General features: G+C 42.9%; 1 protein-coding gene across 1 annotated transcript in view; it reads left to right on the top strand.

Annotated features, from left to right (window-relative positions):
* Window positions 1–363: 363 nt before the first annotated feature.
* grik3 (glutamate ionotropic receptor kainate type subunit 3) overlaps window positions 364–19422 on the top strand; it is a 63902-nt gene continuing 44843 nt past the window's right edge. Inside the window, exon 1 of the mRNA XM_047040759.1 lies at window positions 364–682. Within this exon, the coding sequence (XP_046896715.1) occupies window positions 556–682 (127 nt within the window). The 5' untranslated portion in view covers window positions 364–555. The remainder of the gene's footprint in view (window positions 683–19422) is intronic.

Below are 19422 nucleotides of genomic sequence, written 5' to 3'. Positions count from 1 at the left end.
CAATGTTTTTCTGAAATTCAAGTATTTTCTATAGCAGAACGACTTAATTAGTATCGTTCAAATTTGAAAAGTATTCGGTTTCGATATATTGTTATATTCAAACATCCTAAATCTGGACGTTGAAGTCTATGAATAATGAAGTGCTTATTGTGAAACGTATTTGCAAGCCGCTTCCAAGCGCTCACAGAAACGTTCGAAGCGACCCACAGTACCGCAGGCGCAGTTCCCTTCCACATTGTTCGGGAATCCAGACCGGTTGTTGTGGTCCTTGAGCCAACAGACAGATAGCATCAACCGTAGGAGGGGATACAGAGACTCCTGCAGGCTAATTGCAACAGCCAGTGTTCGCAGGTGCAACACTGATCCTCCTGTATGAGGAACTGGAGCTTTATCTTGAAGAACCGTTCTGAGACTTGAGGGTGAAAAAAAAAAACTGGGAGAATGTTGCACCTTGCACAATGAGCGCAAATTTGTCGCAATCGCACAAATCCATTTGATGAGCAATTCTGAAGCGTCTTTGGAATCTTAAAAAGTGGATCCCACGACTTTACAATCATGCGAAATACTTGGTTGTCTCCTTGGTTGTCTCCACGAAGTTCTTTATTGGAATACTGGACAAAGGCTCTTCTAAGTCTTTTTTGGATTCAATACTCTTGCGGGATGCCCCATGTTATCCGAATAGGTAAGTACTGGTAAATTGTATAGAAGTTCTGACATCAGTGGCATTCTTAAAAGTTGCACCGTAATAATAAAGCAAACGGTCGGCTGTGAGTGCGCAACAGCAGTTTTTGGACTAACCGTGGTAGCCTACGGACTCATCTTTCAGCAATCTTTTTTAAATTTGTGCTTACTATTTCAGAGGATAGCCTAGATTTGACCACGTTATACAATATAAAATGATATATAACATCGTACTTCTAGAAACAACAGGAATCGAATAACCTACTGCAGATCTGATCATACGATTTGTTGAAAAAGTAATAGGCGATAGCCTGGACATGACCCCTTAGGCGCACTTGTGTTGCGTAGCCTACTACAAATAGGCTATGTCTGACATTCAAATCAAGTCAGCCGTTTTATGTGTAGCCTAAGAATGGAAAACGTGATTGTTTTATGTGATAAAAGGGTCGCTTTACATATTAATTTAGGTAGGCTAAATGTAAAGTATAACTACCTAGTATCTTAAAGTTTTCTTAATCAGATCCACCTATAATTATGATGGATCTCTTTTCCCCCTACTTCGTTAAAACAAGGTTACAAAGTAAAGCTCAGCACGTGATACTGTTATGGTATCAATACGTGGAAAATAAAGTGAGAATTTTCATTCGGAGACCGACGATGCGATGAAACGTGCCGCGTGGAGACCGAGCAGAATGAAAGATCAATACATTATTGTCTCGAGGCAAATCGTTTTTGACAAGTGGCCCTGTGCCGTGCAGGATAAATCCTCACAATGGTATTAACTGACATTAACATATCGTCACAAAGCTTCAGATAACTGATGCATGAGGCCCTGGAAAAATAGACTACTTCTACAACACTGCACTATTGCTTCTTTGCACTAAAGATTGAGTGAACTGTTGTAAGCTACTTGATTTAAACTAATGGTAATTTTAGAATACGTTGTTTGCTATTGACACGATGTTAACCATATTTCAGCTGTATGAATCACAATTAACCTTGGTGGACTCATGTCTTCAAAATAGTTCATTGTATAGCGCTTATATGTATTGATGTAAATTATAGCAGACCAGTGAAAAAAATCTGGTTTATTCAGGAATCGCCAATCCGTTATGCAGGCTTCCCATATGGGGAATGGACTGCTGCATAGTGAAGAGGGAACAAGACTGACAGTTATGAACACTTGTGATCTGTTTGTAATTTTATAGATGAATAGTGCACCTTTGTTTTACTACAGCTCCACATTTAATGGTTTCATAAAATAGGATGTGACCTATTTTGGTTTTGAAATGCCACAGAGACAAATTTACCTTGAAATGTGCAACAGCAGCATTGTAGCTTTTCATCCAATGTTCTTTTTTTGTGGAGGGATAGAGCAGGTGCGACTGGATTTCTGTACTCTTGAGTCAGTCTTTTTTGACAACTGTCAAAAAGGGTCAGAAGGACATACAGTACAAGTGGATGTTGCTGTTCCTTGATGTCATGAAGGAAATGTATAAGGACAATATCCCTTTTCCATGTCTTCTGTGGTTGCAGTGTACAAGAACGTGTGTTGTGTGTGCTCCATCCACTTTGCTATCCGTGAGCAGCCAAATACTGTTTTGCTATTGTTCTTTTCGCAATCATGACTTTCATAGCAAGCTCATGGCAAACGTGATACCTTGTTATAAAGTGTGAAAGTCTGTGAAAGTGTATGCGGATGTGTTGCCGCAAGTGGGTGTGTGTGTGGGTGCTGTGTGTGTGTGTGTGTGTGTGGGTACTGTGTGTGTCTGCGTGGCTGTCTTCACTCCACTAGAGGGCTCCGTTCAGGCTTGTGCACGACAGCCGACGAAACCTTTGCAACTGTTACCACGGTGATAACGCCACCATGTAACATAGCCATGCCGTTGTCATTGACGTGAGTGGTATGGTTGGGGACCGTGGGGTTGGGATTCTGCCTGTGTGTTGACTGCTCTTGGTTAGGTAGCTAAGCACCTCTCCCAAGTACACCATATGGGTAATGGTGGGCAAACAAGTTGGGTTTGACGCCATTGATTTTAGTGCTTTTACAGTGCATCGCTCCACACTGGGGCCAGATGGTCGATCAGACTCACTCGGTGAGCCTGTAGATGTCGAAAAGAATAAAATACTATTTCTGGTCTCCTCTGTCCGTCTCTGTAACGCTTTTCTTTCCAGCTTTTCCTTTTCAAACACGCCTAACTTTCTCATCTCGTCTTGGCGAGACATTAGTGGATAATGTGATGGCGCAGTGTGATAGGTGCAATTTTTGGGTGGAATACTGTGATTGGTTGGGATTTTGCCTGTCTTCATTGAAGGTCCTGTAGGCACTAGTATACATGATCAAGTTCTCTTTTTAATGCATGCAAGCCAGACCAGTAACATGCCAACTAGCATAATGTGATAGTTAATGTTGCATGGCTGCATCCAAAGACAAAAGGTAAAGTAGCTGACAAAACACGGAGCGTTACTCTGATCGCGTCTCATGGCACATTTTAAAGAACCGTCGGTTGGTCTGTATGCATGAAAAGTGTGCATATGTGAAATATCAATGTGGATTTTAAATCCAGCAGGGAGAATTTCCCTCTGACATGAAAATGATTATTGCATCAGTATCACATACAATTTCTGCCTGCAAATTCCATATTACCTTGAATTCCAGAAAATAAACCAAATCTCTTTCATCTACGTTCGAAGCAAGGATTGATTAAACTAATTTATGGTCTCCTGTCTTCTTTATTTTTGAACTGGGTTATTCAGTGCCAGGCAGGGATTTATTAAATAATCAATTACTTTATCTACCTAATACTTAAAGTACTTCATCATTGCCAGTTAATCAATCTCCTTCATGATATTGTGTCACTTTTGTTTCCTTAGCTCTATTTTTCCTCCTCGAAAGAGGTGCTTAAGGCGTTCTCATTTAGACAGTCACTCTGAATGCTCTGGGACTTGGCTTCATTTACCTTGAACTGAAATATATATATATTTTTTTGCTGTTCTTTCATAAAGGTGAAATATAAGACAATTTCACCCTGAAACATAACATAATACATAGACTTATGTTGAGAGAAAATGTATTATTTAGGATAAGCCAATCCTTTATTTGAAGTCGACGGTCAGGCTTCGTTTTGGACGTCTATGTCTTCTTGCATTGGTGTCTATACGACCACTTGGAAGCCTCACTTCGGTACCAGCAGCCGCGCTCTTCATCCTTCAAACATGGCCGAGCCACTTCAGATAGCTTTCTTTATCTACACCATAAAATGTTGGTCATGTGATTAGCCCCAACAGCAGGCTGGGGGGAGAGAGAGAAAGAGCACACCAACTCTCTGCTTTCAAACTCGCTGAGATACTCCTCACTGTGGTTCATGTAAACTTGTCCTCTGAAATGACACTGGAGATATTTCAAGAGGCTGCGCAAAAGCTCATAACAGCACTTGGCATTCTATTTATAAACGTTGGGGCCGAGACTAACATGCAAGAGAATTTTACCACAGAAGACAGGCAGCAGAAGAAAGACAAGGAAGAAGAAAGATGACAACTCGAGGTGCAACATCAAAAGTTGCGTCAAAATTAAGATGGCCATCGGTTGCTGAGTGGAAATGAATATTTCATTTTCATGTTAATGTAATCTGTCCCTAGACAGAAGTGAGAGCGAGGAGGAACTGGCCTGTTGGTGGAGAGTGAGGGGCCAGGGAGTTGTCGCGGGGCGTATGAACAAAGGCTTTGAGAGGTCACAGAAGAATTGGATCCAGAGAGAAGTTCCTTTGATGTATGATTCAGTGGTCTCTATCTGCGAGTCAGTGGGCAGAAGGAAAGATTGAAGGAGAGGCAACACAACAGTTGTTTTACCTACGCCGACACACTACTCACCTGCTTAGACGAATACAGTAGAAAATCACAGTAGCAGTATACAATTCGGTAGAAATACATCACGCCCTTTTTATGCCTACCTGTCTCTCTGGTTGTCTCATACACTGTGCACTTGCACACATGCACACACACACAAACCCCCTCTTCATAACACACTCCTTCAACTAGCACTCTCCTAAACATATGTCTGGTCTCACAGGGGCCCTTGTACACAATCCAATTCCATCCAGTCTGTCAGCACACACGCGGTTCATCATTAGCTACAATATAGCTGATGAGCAACAGCAGATGTTCGTTTTGTTCTGCACAGGGCTCTGTCTTCAAGTGTACCTGTACTCGCTTGTCACCAGGACTTACTATTCACACTCAACAGGAAGTACCTTATCACTGGAGTCCTATTTCAGGCGCATCATATCCTCTTATGATTCTCAATTTTGGTGAATTAGTACTCCAGAAGTATATCCACGTGCATTATTTTGCCAAAGTGTTACCTTGTTGTGCCAGAGCCATTTTTCTGATTTATCTGCATTCAGTGACAGCACATTTTCCTCTCTCCAGCTTTGGTTCAGTTCTATGACTTATAGTAATGATTGTTTAATGTAACTCAATGCAGACTAATGTAATGGATATCCAGACTAAAGCAACCTCACTGTATGACACAGCAGTGCCCGCTACCCCTGCTAGCCTTGCAGTCTTCCCACACCAGATGGTGTTTTCATATCATACAACAAAGTGTGTGTGCTCCACGGCAAAAGGTCTGCAGCAAGCATATGCTCCTGATAACTGTTTCAACATCTAAAAAGGAGATACCCTTATGTTAGCTTTGCCTTTGTGCTGTCCGTTCATCTAATTACATTTAGAAGTTAGGAAGACTCTTTGGTCATTGGGTTTCAGCGTGATGAGAAGGAGATGGACTTTTGCCATTGTGGTTCCATTCGTTCCGAGTGATTTTATTTATTTCCCTCCAGAGAGATGTTTTGTGGAGAAATCAACAATACGCCGTTCTGACCCTTACTGGAGAGTGAAAGGCAGGTGAAACAGCAGTCACTGATAGAATCAGGCCACCATCTTTGGACCATCCCAGCAGTCTTCTCCTGGGACTGAAATGTCATTATAACAGGACGTGTGCTTTTCCTGGATTTGACAGTGTTTTGATATTCATGAATGTCAATGTTGGCTTCTTTTTTTTTCAGCCAATGTTTCGGTACCGAGGCACTGAATCAAATTTCATGCTCTAGCCATTTGTCTTTATTATGTGCCCTTGTCCTCTCCGTTTGACTCCCCCCCCCCCCCTTCCCCAGCTTCCTCTGGGCTCTACTGGAAAAGTCAAACAACATTAAAACTATGAAAGACCAACCTTGATCATAAGACGTTTTCTTTGTGGGTCACGCTGCTTTGGAGCATTACTTAGAACTATCATCTTGGCAGAAATGTTTCGGGCCTTTGCCACATTTCAGCACCAGGAGTAATTTAGTTCTGAATGATTTTCATCACACGCACATACAAACAGAAACACACTCACACCCTAGTGTACACACAAGAAACACACACAAGAAACACATAAGAAACACACATAAGAAACACACATAAGAAACACACATAAGTGTGCACACAGCTGTGATTTTCACCTGAATGCGGTGAGTGAATGAGAGACAGTATGGCAAAGAAAAGGTTGGAAGACTCCCATTTAGTTTGTTAATTAGCTTGAACCTTTTGATCTCAATTTTAAAACCCGCCACATTGCTACGCTGGCGTCTTTTGTGAGTTGCCCCCGAGCAAAATAAAGCGGGGCCCTTTGTTCAGTCACCTTTCAAACAGCATGGCATTCATGGGAAACAGCTTCCCCTCCCCTCCGTTTACCTAAGAACATATCCATGTCCAGGCCCAGACTGAGCCTGGGTAAACTAGTGTTACTGCGGTCGTCCCTAGTTACACAGGTATTACAATGGAAATACCTTTTTCTTCCTTTTCTCCTTTTATAATAATCAGGATTTGACACGTGGTATCAGTGGCCTACGCTGGTTTAAATCGTATTTAGCAGGGAACACAGTACAGAGGAGGTGGAGCAGTGTCATGCTGCCCTTTTAATCGGGGCCTCATTGTTATGGGCGGTACTGCAAATGTCATGTCTGCTCATGTGACTTCTGCCTGTATTGTGGTTCCATGACTTGAGGACAGTGTGTGTGTGTGTGCGTGTATATGCGTGTGTTTATGTAAATGTGTGTGCGTGTGTTTGTATATAAAATGTTTATGTAAATACGTGCGTGTGCGCGCGTGTGTGTGTTGGCATGTGTGTATGTATGTCAAATTTTTATGTAAATGTGTGTGCGTGTGTGTGTGTGTAGTGTGGAATTGGAGATGTGGGAAGCAGCTCCAGAATCGCTGCATCGGTTACTAATCAACGGTGAGCGAGGGTTTCAGAGAAACTCCACCTTCATCCTGCCCCCTGAAGAGAAGGAACAGATGAGACTAACCTCTCTGGGGCTCCAGTCACTGCAAATGAATGGCTATCACTAAAGAAACTGTGATCTCCTCTGCCAGATTCCACCTTGCACCTTCCCCCCCCCTGCCCCCCCCCCCCCCCCCCCCCCCCCCCCCCCCAGAGGCAACAGCAACAACCAATAACAGAGTGTTAGAGATACCTCAGGAGCCTCTGTTCTTTCCTCCCTTCCTCCATTGACTGATAGCCGGGAGGTTGGACGCCACTGTCAATTTACTTAACACAATAAAAGCCTCCTCGATTCCACTAGTGCTCTGTGTGCAGACGCTCTAGAGCAGACCTTGGCCTAAGTGAATGCTATGCTGTTTCTGTTTGCCGTTTCACTGTCTTACCATCCCCCAGGGTGTATTGTGGTTAACCACACAGACCGCTGGCCTGGGAATCATTTGAGGTCAGCCTGTCTGCATCTGACTAGACAGAAGATAGATGGGACTCAAGATGGAAATTATCATTGACTGGGAGGGCCAGGGACAAAGGATAGTGGGTGGCTTGGGAGCAAAGCCACCATTCTGCTAAGCTATTAGGGATGCATGTAGAAATTAGGTCCTGGAATGTGCTAGAAAAGAGGAATTGATTCCAGTTGTACTGTCCCCTAAGGTCTTTTACTTCAAATGTTCATTTTGAAGTACGGTTAGAAAGCCTTGGTGGGGCTGGGATGGCGGTCATGTGCCTCCTGATGAGCGTTGTGATTGGCTGTGACGCAATGTCAGGAACGCAATGTGATTGGCTGCGACACAATGTCAGGAACACTGCATGTTTCCGAAGGTTCCTCCCCCACTGCTCATGAAGGACGTCAATTCTCTAAATCAATTTTCCATCAACAAGAGTTAATGAGAGAAGTTGACTCAAGTGTTTTTTTCCCTCTCCCTAATCCTGTTTTTCATTCTCAAGCCTTGAAATAGTGACATGCCTTTTTTTGGGTTGAGAGTACAGTTTTGCTGCGTTTGATGAATTCGTAACGCAAGAAAACAAATAACCCCTTCCTTATCATCTTTTAAGATTTGATTCCACTGGACTTTACAACCAACGAGCACAAAGACTACTTTTAATGAATTGCACATTTTGAAACCAATAAATTAGGTAGCTAAAGGTTTTACTGCAAAGTGCTGAAAACAGTGTGTACTTGAGATGAAGATAATTGCATGAATAATAACTCTATAATCAGCTCGTATTATTTAAATGGTTGACAGGACTCCATTGAAATGATTTTACAACCATTGGCACATACAATTATCAGCAATGCAGTATTCTAAAGTGAACATCAATTTTCTTTCTTTCGGCTCACGATTTAAACGAGTCTTTTAGAATACACACTTCCAACAAAACTGTTATCTCCTCCCATCATTGCACTCTCAGACGTCCCCACCACCAAAGCGGAACTTAACATGTGGGACAGGAAAGAAGCTTACCCGCTATCCTCACACCAATGTGATGTCAGGATCTCAGAAGTCTATTAGAGCAATACGAAGGGCATTGCAGATGGGAAATAGCAATATTCGGAATGTCTGAAGCCATCTAATGCAAATGTCACACTAGGCTTAAAATTGAGAAAAAGTATCCGTTTGACGGTAAATAACAAACAGGCCTTTTGCTTTTTAGACACAGATGGGTCTCACTGAGGTTTGGTTTGTAAAATACAGCTGCCAAGTAATTATTTTATAAAACAACTTAAACAGCGAAAGATTGTGAAAATACATTTGCATTGCAGTGATTGAATACAAGCAATCAATTTGTGAGGCATTTTTAACTTGTGGCAATTTGAGTTTATGTCCTTTAGAAAAATAATTTAACTTGTTATATTTATGACTCAAGTTATACAGTATAAGTCCAACAGAGATTAGACGAACACTTTAATAATTAGACCTTTCTGGATGCAGCAGTAGCACTTTGTACAGCCTCTCTGCTTTGTCAAAATGTGTGTATGAATATGGAAAGGAGGAAATACCCTGAATGGGCCTAGGCCTCTTTCTGAAGAAACGCATGGAGACAAAGAGAACCAAACCTTGGTAACGTCACTTAAATACTTTAAATAAAGAAGTGGGTGTATTTATTTGCTGTTTACATATGTGCTCAGTGCAAGGCTCAAAGAAGGAACTAGGTGAGAAATATTCAAAACACGTCCACAGTTGGTTGCTGTCAGACTGGTTAGTCTGAGTCATGCTCAATGGGCAGAAATGGGACAGATTTAAACAGATGAGGATGACAGGGAAAGAGGTAAGAACTACACTTTTTTTTCCAACTCATGGTCTTTTGAAGGCCAGGGGACTATCATCTGGATTGTGAGCTGGAATTCCATCCATTAATGAGGGCTGGCATAAGCTGTGCCTGTGGATCAGAGCCGGCACGTTCTACGTCAATATTCAAAGCAAACTGTGGGGAATGAGCTACTGTGGAGATGACAGGGCCAACACGGTGTGTGTGCCGGTGTATGTATACGTATGTGCATGTGTGTGTGTGCAAATGTGTGTGTTGCAAGCTCAGAGTGGAGCCTATTAGAGAAGGAATCTTCTTCAGCCACTGTCAAACTTTAAAAGAGGAACAGAAAAGGATATTATCTCCAATTATGGGTTTTGGTGTAACTGTGAAGGCTGAGCTCTGTCAAACTGTCGGTATGTCACACTTTTGTTCATTTATTAATTCATTTATCCTCCGTCTCTGACACGACATGGATGATAGAAAGAGGGTCCCTCTCCTCTACATTCCACCCACCTCCCTCCCACTCACCTCCTCTTCCTTTCACATCTTGTGAGGCGAAACAACTGATCATTTAAACTCCTTGTCCCTTTCAAGGGAAACTATATGCTTTTGTTTGGGATTCTTTCTCAATTTCTTTGCTTGTCATTCTTGTAAATGCCATATTGTTCGCCATGCACCTGTTGTAGTAATTAACTCTGTAGTTATCCTTGTATGGACTCAATCTCAATGGGTTTTCCCCTCCAATTTCTGTCCCTTGACCCAACCCTCCTCCTCTTTCTCGTGGTAGTGCTCTTGTTTCCATTTTGTGGCTGGTCTTTAGGCCGTTTTGCCCATTCAATCTTCTGATTCTAATACCAATCCATTCAATCTCACAGTGGAACTGAAAGGACTTCAATAGAGCCCTCAGGGTATCCCTGCTTCCTCAGTTTGCTGCTGGGAAGTGATCAGAAACCAATATGATAGGCCTATTATACTTGAGTACCTTAATGGGATCATCTTTGAAGCAGTCCTTCACTGGACCCTAATGAAAACCTTCCCATTGGTCTTAAGGAGGACGGGTCGGTGACACTTTTGACACTGAGGTCAACTGACGCACCAACAATGGGGAGACTCTTTACCCATCCAATAACTTCTCGCCATTTGTTCTGCTTTTTCTTAGCACTTTTGATTGCACCACCAAATCCTCGCTTGCCCCCCCCCCCCCCTTCCTCTCTGTACACCTTGATTTGTACAAGTTGATGGGAGGAAAAACAGCACATGGAAATGGGGCCGGTGATTGCCTCCTCCCCGTGCTTGCTGGGTTGATGGAGGGTTTGAGTGATCTCTCCCTGCAGACGGAGGCCCTCCTTGGGGGTTGATTAGCTGTGGAGCCCTGGCGCTCCACACTGACACGCTGGCTGAACAGCCCTGGCTCAGTCTGTCAGGGACCCAGTGATTGCAGGGTTATTCAAAATCACTCTCTGGTTCTGCCTCAGCCGACAGGCCTACTGTAACATGCTATCAGGTGAGAGAATGCACAGCCCATGACTTTCCCCCCATTTCCTATGAGTATGTAGATTTGAAAGGAGTCACACTCTTGAGATGGTGAAGGGATGATTAGGCTGTCAGTCGGATGGTTCCAGGGGGGAGTGGTTTCCTCAAATGTATCGAGGGATGACTAACATAGAACTCACAAAAGTGCAGTACTATTATTGTCAAATATATCCCTCCGCCAACGGAAACTAGGGCCCTATGTGTGCCTGAATACACATCACAACGCCTTGGTTGTTTTTGAAGAAATATTTGAGGATTATTTCTTTAAAAGACATCGTTCAGAACAATGTAATACCAAATTATGTTTTGGCAGAGAAGGGAATGAATTATTTTCTCCCGGTTGGGTGTCTGAAGTTGAGCAGTAGATGTCAAAGAAGGCCATCTCTCTCTCCCCTGTCGTTTGTGCCAGCAGCCGAAAAATTTGACTTTTGTAATGACTTTCTTAGCAAGGCAATTCTAATAGAATATCTGTAATGGCCTTCACAATAATTTCTTCTGGAGACATGATTGAAAGAAAAGAACTGAAAGTGCTAGCTCCGGTTATTGCTTCTTATGTTGCTCATTTATATGAACTGTGGAAGAGACTCCATCTGATCCAATGCATTTTTTTTCATTCCACTTCCTGAATTTTCTCTTCATCATTTGTGACAGTTGCTATTCATTTCAGTGACATCTGTTGTAACACTTATACACCCCTAATGCACTGTATTCCAGGAATAGGGCCAGGGGCGTGTCCAGACATTTTTGATAGGGGTGGCACAAGGGGTGGCCCGCCTCTGACTGGGCATATAGCCAATCATATTTTAAGATATTGGGGTGGCCAATCAGATTTCAGGGGTGGCCCGTGCCACCCTAGGCCACTCCCTGAACACGCCACTGAATAGGGCACCCCTTTGTGGTTCAGCCAAAGCAATGGGCGTAGGTATTGTACAGCATAGCCTTACTTTACATTGTGAATTACACTAGCCTGAATCACAACTTACAACTCACATACTTATTAGCGCACAAGCACACACTGTGCACCACGGACCAAACTAAAAACAAAGGCTACCGTCTTCGGTGCAGTTCACACACACTGGTACTGAGGGTTTTCTGGTTGGCAGAACTTGGCACACCCTGTTGTCTATTTTTCTGCCCCAAGTCCTGAACCCAGCAGGCCAGCCTCAGCCACCCACAATCTCAGGCTTGTCGACCCACCAGATAGCTGGACGGACCTCCAGTCAGTCTGCCCAGCATCTACCTTCACTCACCCTTGACAGGACACGCAGGATGACACCATCCTGCTGTGGCTCCCAGAAGCCTCTGCTTCCTCCTACCAATAATGCCACTTGCATGGACCTGGAGTGAGATTTCCGTTGTAAAAAAGACGACCTGATTTTGGTGAATTACTGTGCCCCCGTTGGTGATGTGTGCAATTGCATTTAACCGGCTGCCAGCTTTTATGTTATTTTTCTTCAAAGTCAGGGTGACTGTGGCCAAAGGCTCATTCATGTCCAGTCTCTTTATTCAGAAAAATATAGTGCCTCTGTGCTGTCATGCTGTGAATAAAATCACATACTGTACAATCTAAGCCTTCATTTCTTTTTTGCTTATCCCAATTGAAAATATTCCGAGCACTGAGTTTACCTCTAGTTGTTCTTGCCTCTCTCTCACCCCCTCGCCCAACAATTTAAAATACATTTTCAATCCCTGTGTTTTGTTTACCCAGCTACGTTGCCAGTCATTTCACCTCATCCCCAAGTGCATAGCTCTTTCTGTAGGTTTACAGTCATAACAACCATTCTGTGGAAAACCTGCTCTTTCTCTGGTCTTCCTAGGAGAAAGATTATAGTGTCACAACACTTCAGAGGAAAAAGGCCACGTTATTCCCGTGTTGATGAAAGACTTACGGTGCCTGAGGAGAACAGTATTCCATGATCATATTATTCCGTGCCTCATTTGCATAAGAAGTGGAAGGCTGTAGCAGATGAGTGGCTTGTTGTAACATTATACATTTGTTCAGCAAAGAATGGGTAAAAGTTGTTAACTCGGCAGGAACGGGAAGCCTGAGAGATAATATTGGCTTAGTCCTTAGGTTCCTGAAGAGTACCGTATCAGAGGGGACTGACGTGACACATTAACATATCTACATATGTATGGTGTGTATGAGGAGTGTTGTCATAATTTAGAAGCTAAGCTGTGGATTTATGGGTTATGGCATAGACAGTTTGTGTGTTTTCTCTGTTTATTCGAAACATTAGTGCTTTTGTGCTTGAGTGCATGCATATTTGAAAACAATGTGAATGGTAGAAGTCCATACCCTAAATTTGACCATTCAGTTAACTGAAATTCTTCCTGAGGCCTTGTGTATTCCTGACCGGAATGGGGAAAAAAGTGGGTTATTTCTGCAGGAGCAATGGTAAAATGCAAGGCAATACAGTGCAGCAAAGCACTGATCATAAAATCATAACAGATCAAATAAGATGTAGTACTCTCCAACCTGTGGATGTAAGATGTGCTGGTAAGACTCTAAGCCTATAGAGAGGTCCCTGCTACAGTAAGAACATGTTCTACTAACTAAGGGTTAGTTCTTGAAATGTTTGTCATTTTGCAAGGCCTTTTGTTTTATATTTCCTGAAACAATTACAGGATTATGTTCGGACCCTTGCTGCCCTAATTATCAAGGATAAGCCAAATGACTCCAGAGCAACCACACGTCAATTTCTTAGCCTCATTATTAACATGTCTGTATACTGTGTGCATGTAAAAATTGATGCCCCACAACTCCTGTTATTGTCTCCCTGCAGGTGACCAAACACTGGGAGCTAATCAAAATAAACCGTATAATTTTGTTGACAAGTTAACAGTATGTGCCAACATGGTTGTGAACATGCATGTTCAGGAACACTGGTTATCATTGCACAGTTTGAGCCAGTATTTCGATGTGAAGAACATCCCCCCAGCCACATGGGAGTCAGCAGGGGTGGCAGTCGACCCATAATGTGAACATTATGATTAACATGTCCAGGGGCTGCTGGAACTGCAATTAAGCTGTGGGTCCATTTAAGGTCAAGGAGAAATATGCCTGGCTCTTTTTCTGCCCTCTGTGTGGGACAGGAACATCTTTCCCAGTCCCATGGTTACAGACTTATAGTGTTTTAAAAAATGTTGTAAAGTCTCAAGCAGAGCCATTAATGTAGTAGTTTTAAAGGATGATATTCATTGTAAGATGCAGGACGGTGAATGCACTTTTGGTTTGCCAATCCCCCTGTACATACACACAAACGCACCACACACTCATACGCACACACGTTCCAAACACCCCCTCCTGGCAAAGGCCCCCCCTTCATAATTTTCTTGTCCAGCAAAGCTGACAGCCTAATACGAGGGCAAGCACAGTGTAAACAGTGGGCAGATTTTAGATGTATCACTGTAATGGGGTAATTACTGGGCAGTGGGGGACTGCACAAGGGCTCTAACCAATACCACGGCTCTGAAAAGAGGTCGACCTCTCAGAAGATAAAAAGGAATGTCCAAATATGGTCTTTAATTTGTAATCACCTACCACTATTGCCCTCATTTTTGTTAAGAGTGTAGTAACCATCGGGCATATTTTCTTGAGTTTTCTTTCTATTGGAAACCAGGCGCGGACGAATCAAAGACTGCCAGACCGTTCACAGTTGCGGCCGCCGCTGTATTGAAAACAAATTATTAGATTTAATGGTATGTTGGGGAGAGAAAAGCAATGAATAAATAAGAGGTTATACAGTAGCGGAATTCAAATCAGTCTCAGATTCAATTTGTAGACAGAATAGTAATAGGGAGGCCGGAGAGAGGAGGCAGAGAGCAGTGTGTGACACTCTACCCGGCAGCGTTCCACCGTGCTAATTCATGTTTCATGCTCCGCAAATGCAGGCCAAGCCTATATTTTCTCCTTAAACCCTCCACCATAACTCCTCTATTAGACTTCCCTTTTTCAGTGTTTTTCAAAGGGATTTTTCAAAGTGCTCTCCCTCTCTAAAAGCATTAACCGTGGATGACGGTAATTTTATGATGATGTTCGTGAATGAAGGCAGAAGTGTCCATGGCCCTTTCGATCTGTGGAGACTTCCATTGGTTACTCTCTGTTGTAGTTCATTTTCAAGTTGCCTGAATAGGTTGGTGGCCTTGCCAAAGCTCTTCGATGCTAGGGGTGTGTGGATGGGAGAACCTCACAAGTGCAAATGCCCCTTCTAATGACTCTCAGCAGGACTAGACTTTTATCATTCATGAGGAGAGGGGGAAAGACGTGCATCATTATACAGCACCCATCTGAAATTCCACCAGCAGCATGATGCTCAACAAAGAAAATCCCCTCCCGGCAAATCGAGTGTAATGGGACACATTAGCGCATCGTTAGCCTGCTAGCAAGCCTGGAGGTCAGACACTTGCTGCTGCTGTGTTCCTGCTGGAGCAAGCCTGTCACCAGATGGCGTTTCATTCTTCTCTCAACAGACAGGACACGAGTAGCTTTTACAACACTTGGGAAAGGTACTTGTTTTAAAAATGTGTTTTTGGGGCGAAGGGGGCTTTGATTCAGGATGATTGAACATGTTGTAAAATCGTACTGTACAGAGGTTCTTAATATTAGTGTCATCCAGTGCTACAGTACAGTACCATGTCTCCAAAACAGGAAAACGTCCTTGAAAGATGTCATAATTGAATTTTACTACAACAGATAAAAATGATTCACTAACACTACAGATCTCAAATTTCTCTGGATACTGCAATAAATGCACCAGTCCACATTACATCATCATTATTGGAAATGTCACTCTGGTTAAAAATATGATACAATTATCTGGATAATGGCAAGATAGATCATTGTTACACCATTGATACAATATGGACCCTTTATCATTTCAGTTGTAAATGTATTTACTGGTTCTCTGGGTCTATTTTGTTTTCATGAATAGGTGAATACAGGGAACTTATTCAGTGGCCATTGTGTTGGTCCTGAGAATGTAGTGAAAGATAAGCCTTTTGAGGGGGCCAAATGTATTTGAATCTGTGCCTTGTGTCAGTCCTATAGTGGGCATAGTGCTTAGAAGCGTGACACTGTACTTTGTTGTTAAAGCTTCAAAATCGCTGTCTATTATGAGCAGAATGTGTAGAATATGTTCTCCCTTGTATCGCTCAGGAATGAAGGAATAAGCAGAGCACTTGGGCATATAGAAAGAAACAAATATCAAAGCTTGTAGCTGTAGATGGGGTGAACCAGGCAGTGCTCTGTTTTCTATCTTGTGCTTTGTTTTTTTTTTAGCTGCCAGCTTTAATAGGGTAACACAGCGCAAAAAGTATGGCATTAGAATATTGGGAAACAATGGGGGGGATATGATGAAGGCCTTGTTGTCATAAAGAGCGATGTTGGTGGAAGGACAGGTAGACAGAGGCTGAGACAGATCGAGAGAGGAAGATGGATCGTAAGCACGAGTTGGTTGAGAGGGAAAGACAGGTGGACAAAGTGAGAGATGGATTGTTGGAGAAGAAGAAAAAAAAAGAGAGAGGGGGGGGTGCGACACCTAGCTCCATCTGTCAGTCACTCCGTCATTCTCTCACGACGAGACCCCCACACACCCAAATATCAAGCGCGTCTGATTCAGCTCGCTGCCGAAATGATACGCGCTGGCAGAGCCATCATATAGCCATTATGGTGAAATGATTTTAGAGAAGCAAAGCTGATAGCCTTCCAGAACTCCCATTTCATGGAGAGTAGATGTACTGTACAGTGTTAAGATTTCTGTAGGGTAAAGGCATCGCGTGATCGCTGGCGCTTTACGCCGAGGTTATGTAAAGCAGCAGTGTGGTGGGTCTGGAGGAGACGAATTGCCAGGCTAACAAGTTAGCAGATTGAGTGAAAGTCATTTGTGAGAGATGAGTATCAATTAAAGGCACTTATGGTGCTAATGATCAGCGGAAGGATTCTAATGAGGATAACTGAAGGTGGGACTGCATCTCTAGGAGTCAAGAGTGGCGTGTTGAGAATCAGGCTGAGTACTGAAGGTGATACAGCACACTAGTTGAAATAACCTCTATCAAATATGAGTATAATTACGTACCAAGGTTAACACAATATAATATAAAGTTATTTTTACCGAACATACTCTATTCTTCGGCATGGCATTATAAAATTATACGATTGAATGATCTATTCAGATTAATCCTATTGACAGTAGAGTGTATACTTGGTAGTCCTGTTTTGAGTTTTGACTTGAGGATGTACAATCTCAGACGTAATGTTGCAGTTGACTCAAAACTGTTCCGACGGAGCTCCAGAAATACTTTGTCATTCAAAGATGGGAGGAAGTATTCCTGCGAGGGTCGGCGTCTTGCTGAGGGCTTTATGAAGCGCACATGTCTGGGCAGGAGAGAGCGTGATATCTCTGACACCCGGCACCTGTCCCTTGCCGCTGGGTTATTTGATTATGTCTGTGGCAACGACCGGCTCGAATGTGACCCCATTACCCATCTGGTGCACAGGTCAACTCCATGTTGCGTCAAATAAGATGTACTTCCTGACAATCTCACACAAGGCCATAGAAACCACGGAGAGGCTCAGAGAGCAACAGAGCCCTTTGGAGTCAACAAAAGGAGACACCAGTGGCTGTAGATTGATTCGTTCACACGCAGAACCGTGCGCCGCGGATATATCTTTTCCACAGATGTCCGTACCCTGTTGAATTATGCTTTCAAGAAATTTTATTTATTTGTACTTCAGGGCATTGGAAGCCTTTGACCTCCTGAATTGCAAATGCAATTTCTCTACCACTGTCCTCAACACTACACTTCACTCTGCTTGATGGTGTTTCATTAAGTCCCAGTGGATCACGCAAATTTATGATTAAAGGGTCTAAGAGCATAACAATGTGCCAGAAGTTAATATGACTTTTCATTTCAAGGTAACATGAGGTTTATTTAAAGCGTGCGGTGTTAGTCACTCAAGAGCATAACAATGAAAAACCAAAAGGGCAAAAACATGAAAACACGACTGTTCTCCCATTAACACATTCAGGGGAGCACCAATGTTGGGAAATGTACTTATTATGACTGAAATACTAATCCCTTCTGTTCATTATGTTGCCTGTGCACAAAGTGGCCAGTGAATACAGCCATTACTTGACTCTGTCCACAGAACTACTTTAAAACTATGCACTTCTGATCCATGATCTTCTGTACTTTCTTTATTCAGTATTTTGTATGTCACTTTGGATTAAAGCATTTGCTAAATGAATAAAATGTTAATCGTCTATAATTTAATGAGATTATTGTTGTTTGAAATTAAGATATTGTTTCTTTAGTATGAAAAGGTCGGGGAAGATTGTTCATCACTGGCTCTACAGCTACACAAAATAACTACTGCATGCAGCTCTGACAGACACACAAGACCTGTACTCTTGTTTCTATGTTTCCTCCTATGGGGTTCTGTTTTGCAAGGCTGAGTGATATCACTGGCATCCTCAACCTATGCCCAACATTGACTCCTGATATACTCCTTTTATAACTGCATTGTATTGGTTCACACATAGTGAGATGTGGAGTGTCGAGTAATGTGCGGGCTACCCAGCCTTGATGTGCTGTCTTGTATTTGGACAGACCTGTGACAAGTGGGACTTACCCTGGGGTTAATTGCTCCACGCAGGGAAAATGCTCCTTTCCATTACTTTCTCATGTGATATGACTGAACATGACAGGGTTCACTGTATACCACAGAAGAAGAACATGGGGGGGGTTATTTCAGTAGAAAAACACAGGGTTCCTTTTTGATGTGTGGTATTGTCTTTTCGTCTTACTTTTTTTGGTTCTTGTTGATACACATTGTAAGTTAAATGAAAATTGGCATGCATCTGGCATGCTGCAGTGTCATGTCATTGTCTTGTATTCCTGTCCTCAGACTAACTGAATGGAGGAATAATTCACTCCAGATTGGAGAGTTGTAATTAAGCTCCTCTCAGGTGGCAGTTTAGAGTTTTTGTTCTTTACAAAAATGTTTGCACGCAGTTTAGTTTGTGGGCAGGGCAGTTTGTTACATCCACACCTAAAGGTGAAATGATACTGAATGTTGCTAGTGACTTTCACTGAATACCACAAAGCAATAGATTCACAAAATTATAATTGCTCCTCCCTATGCCCCTATCTGAAGCCCGGTCCTGGCCCATTCAGGCCCAGAGGGGATGCCCCTGAAACTAACCTCACCAAACCACCACCAGACCTGGTAGAAAGACCCACCTCCTACCTCTACCCCCCCCCCCCCCCCCCCCCCCCAACACACACACACAACCGGCACCGGGGCGGGCGGTAATTAATTTCCACATTTAACTGCGAGGCAAAATACTAGCGTCCTGGGACATGCACGTGAGGCACCAGCCTGCTTTCTGTTTTCCAGGGATTAGGATAATTAGCCCCCGGAAGAGCATTACAGACAGATGGAGGAAGGAGATGGTGGCACTTCATGGCCATGGAGGATGATCCCTCCTGTTCTCCACCGCATATTGGGGAAAAAGGAGGCTGTAAACAATCACTTTCCACCCAAGAAAGGAAGATCTTTTTTTTTTGGCACAAATAGATCTCTGAATGGTATTCCTGGTTTTGTTACAGGATAGTCTCAAGATGAGTATTCTATTTGG

Source organism: Hypomesus transpacificus, chromosome 2 (assembly GCF_021917145.1).
Source record: "Hypomesus transpacificus isolate Combined female chromosome 2, fHypTra1, whole genome shotgun sequence".
Classification (NCBI taxonomy): domain Eukaryota; kingdom Metazoa; phylum Chordata; class Actinopteri; order Osmeriformes; family Osmeridae; genus Hypomesus; species Hypomesus transpacificus.
The sequence above is the reverse complement of the archived record's forward strand: the minus strand, read 5'-3'. Positions and strand labels throughout refer to the sequence as shown.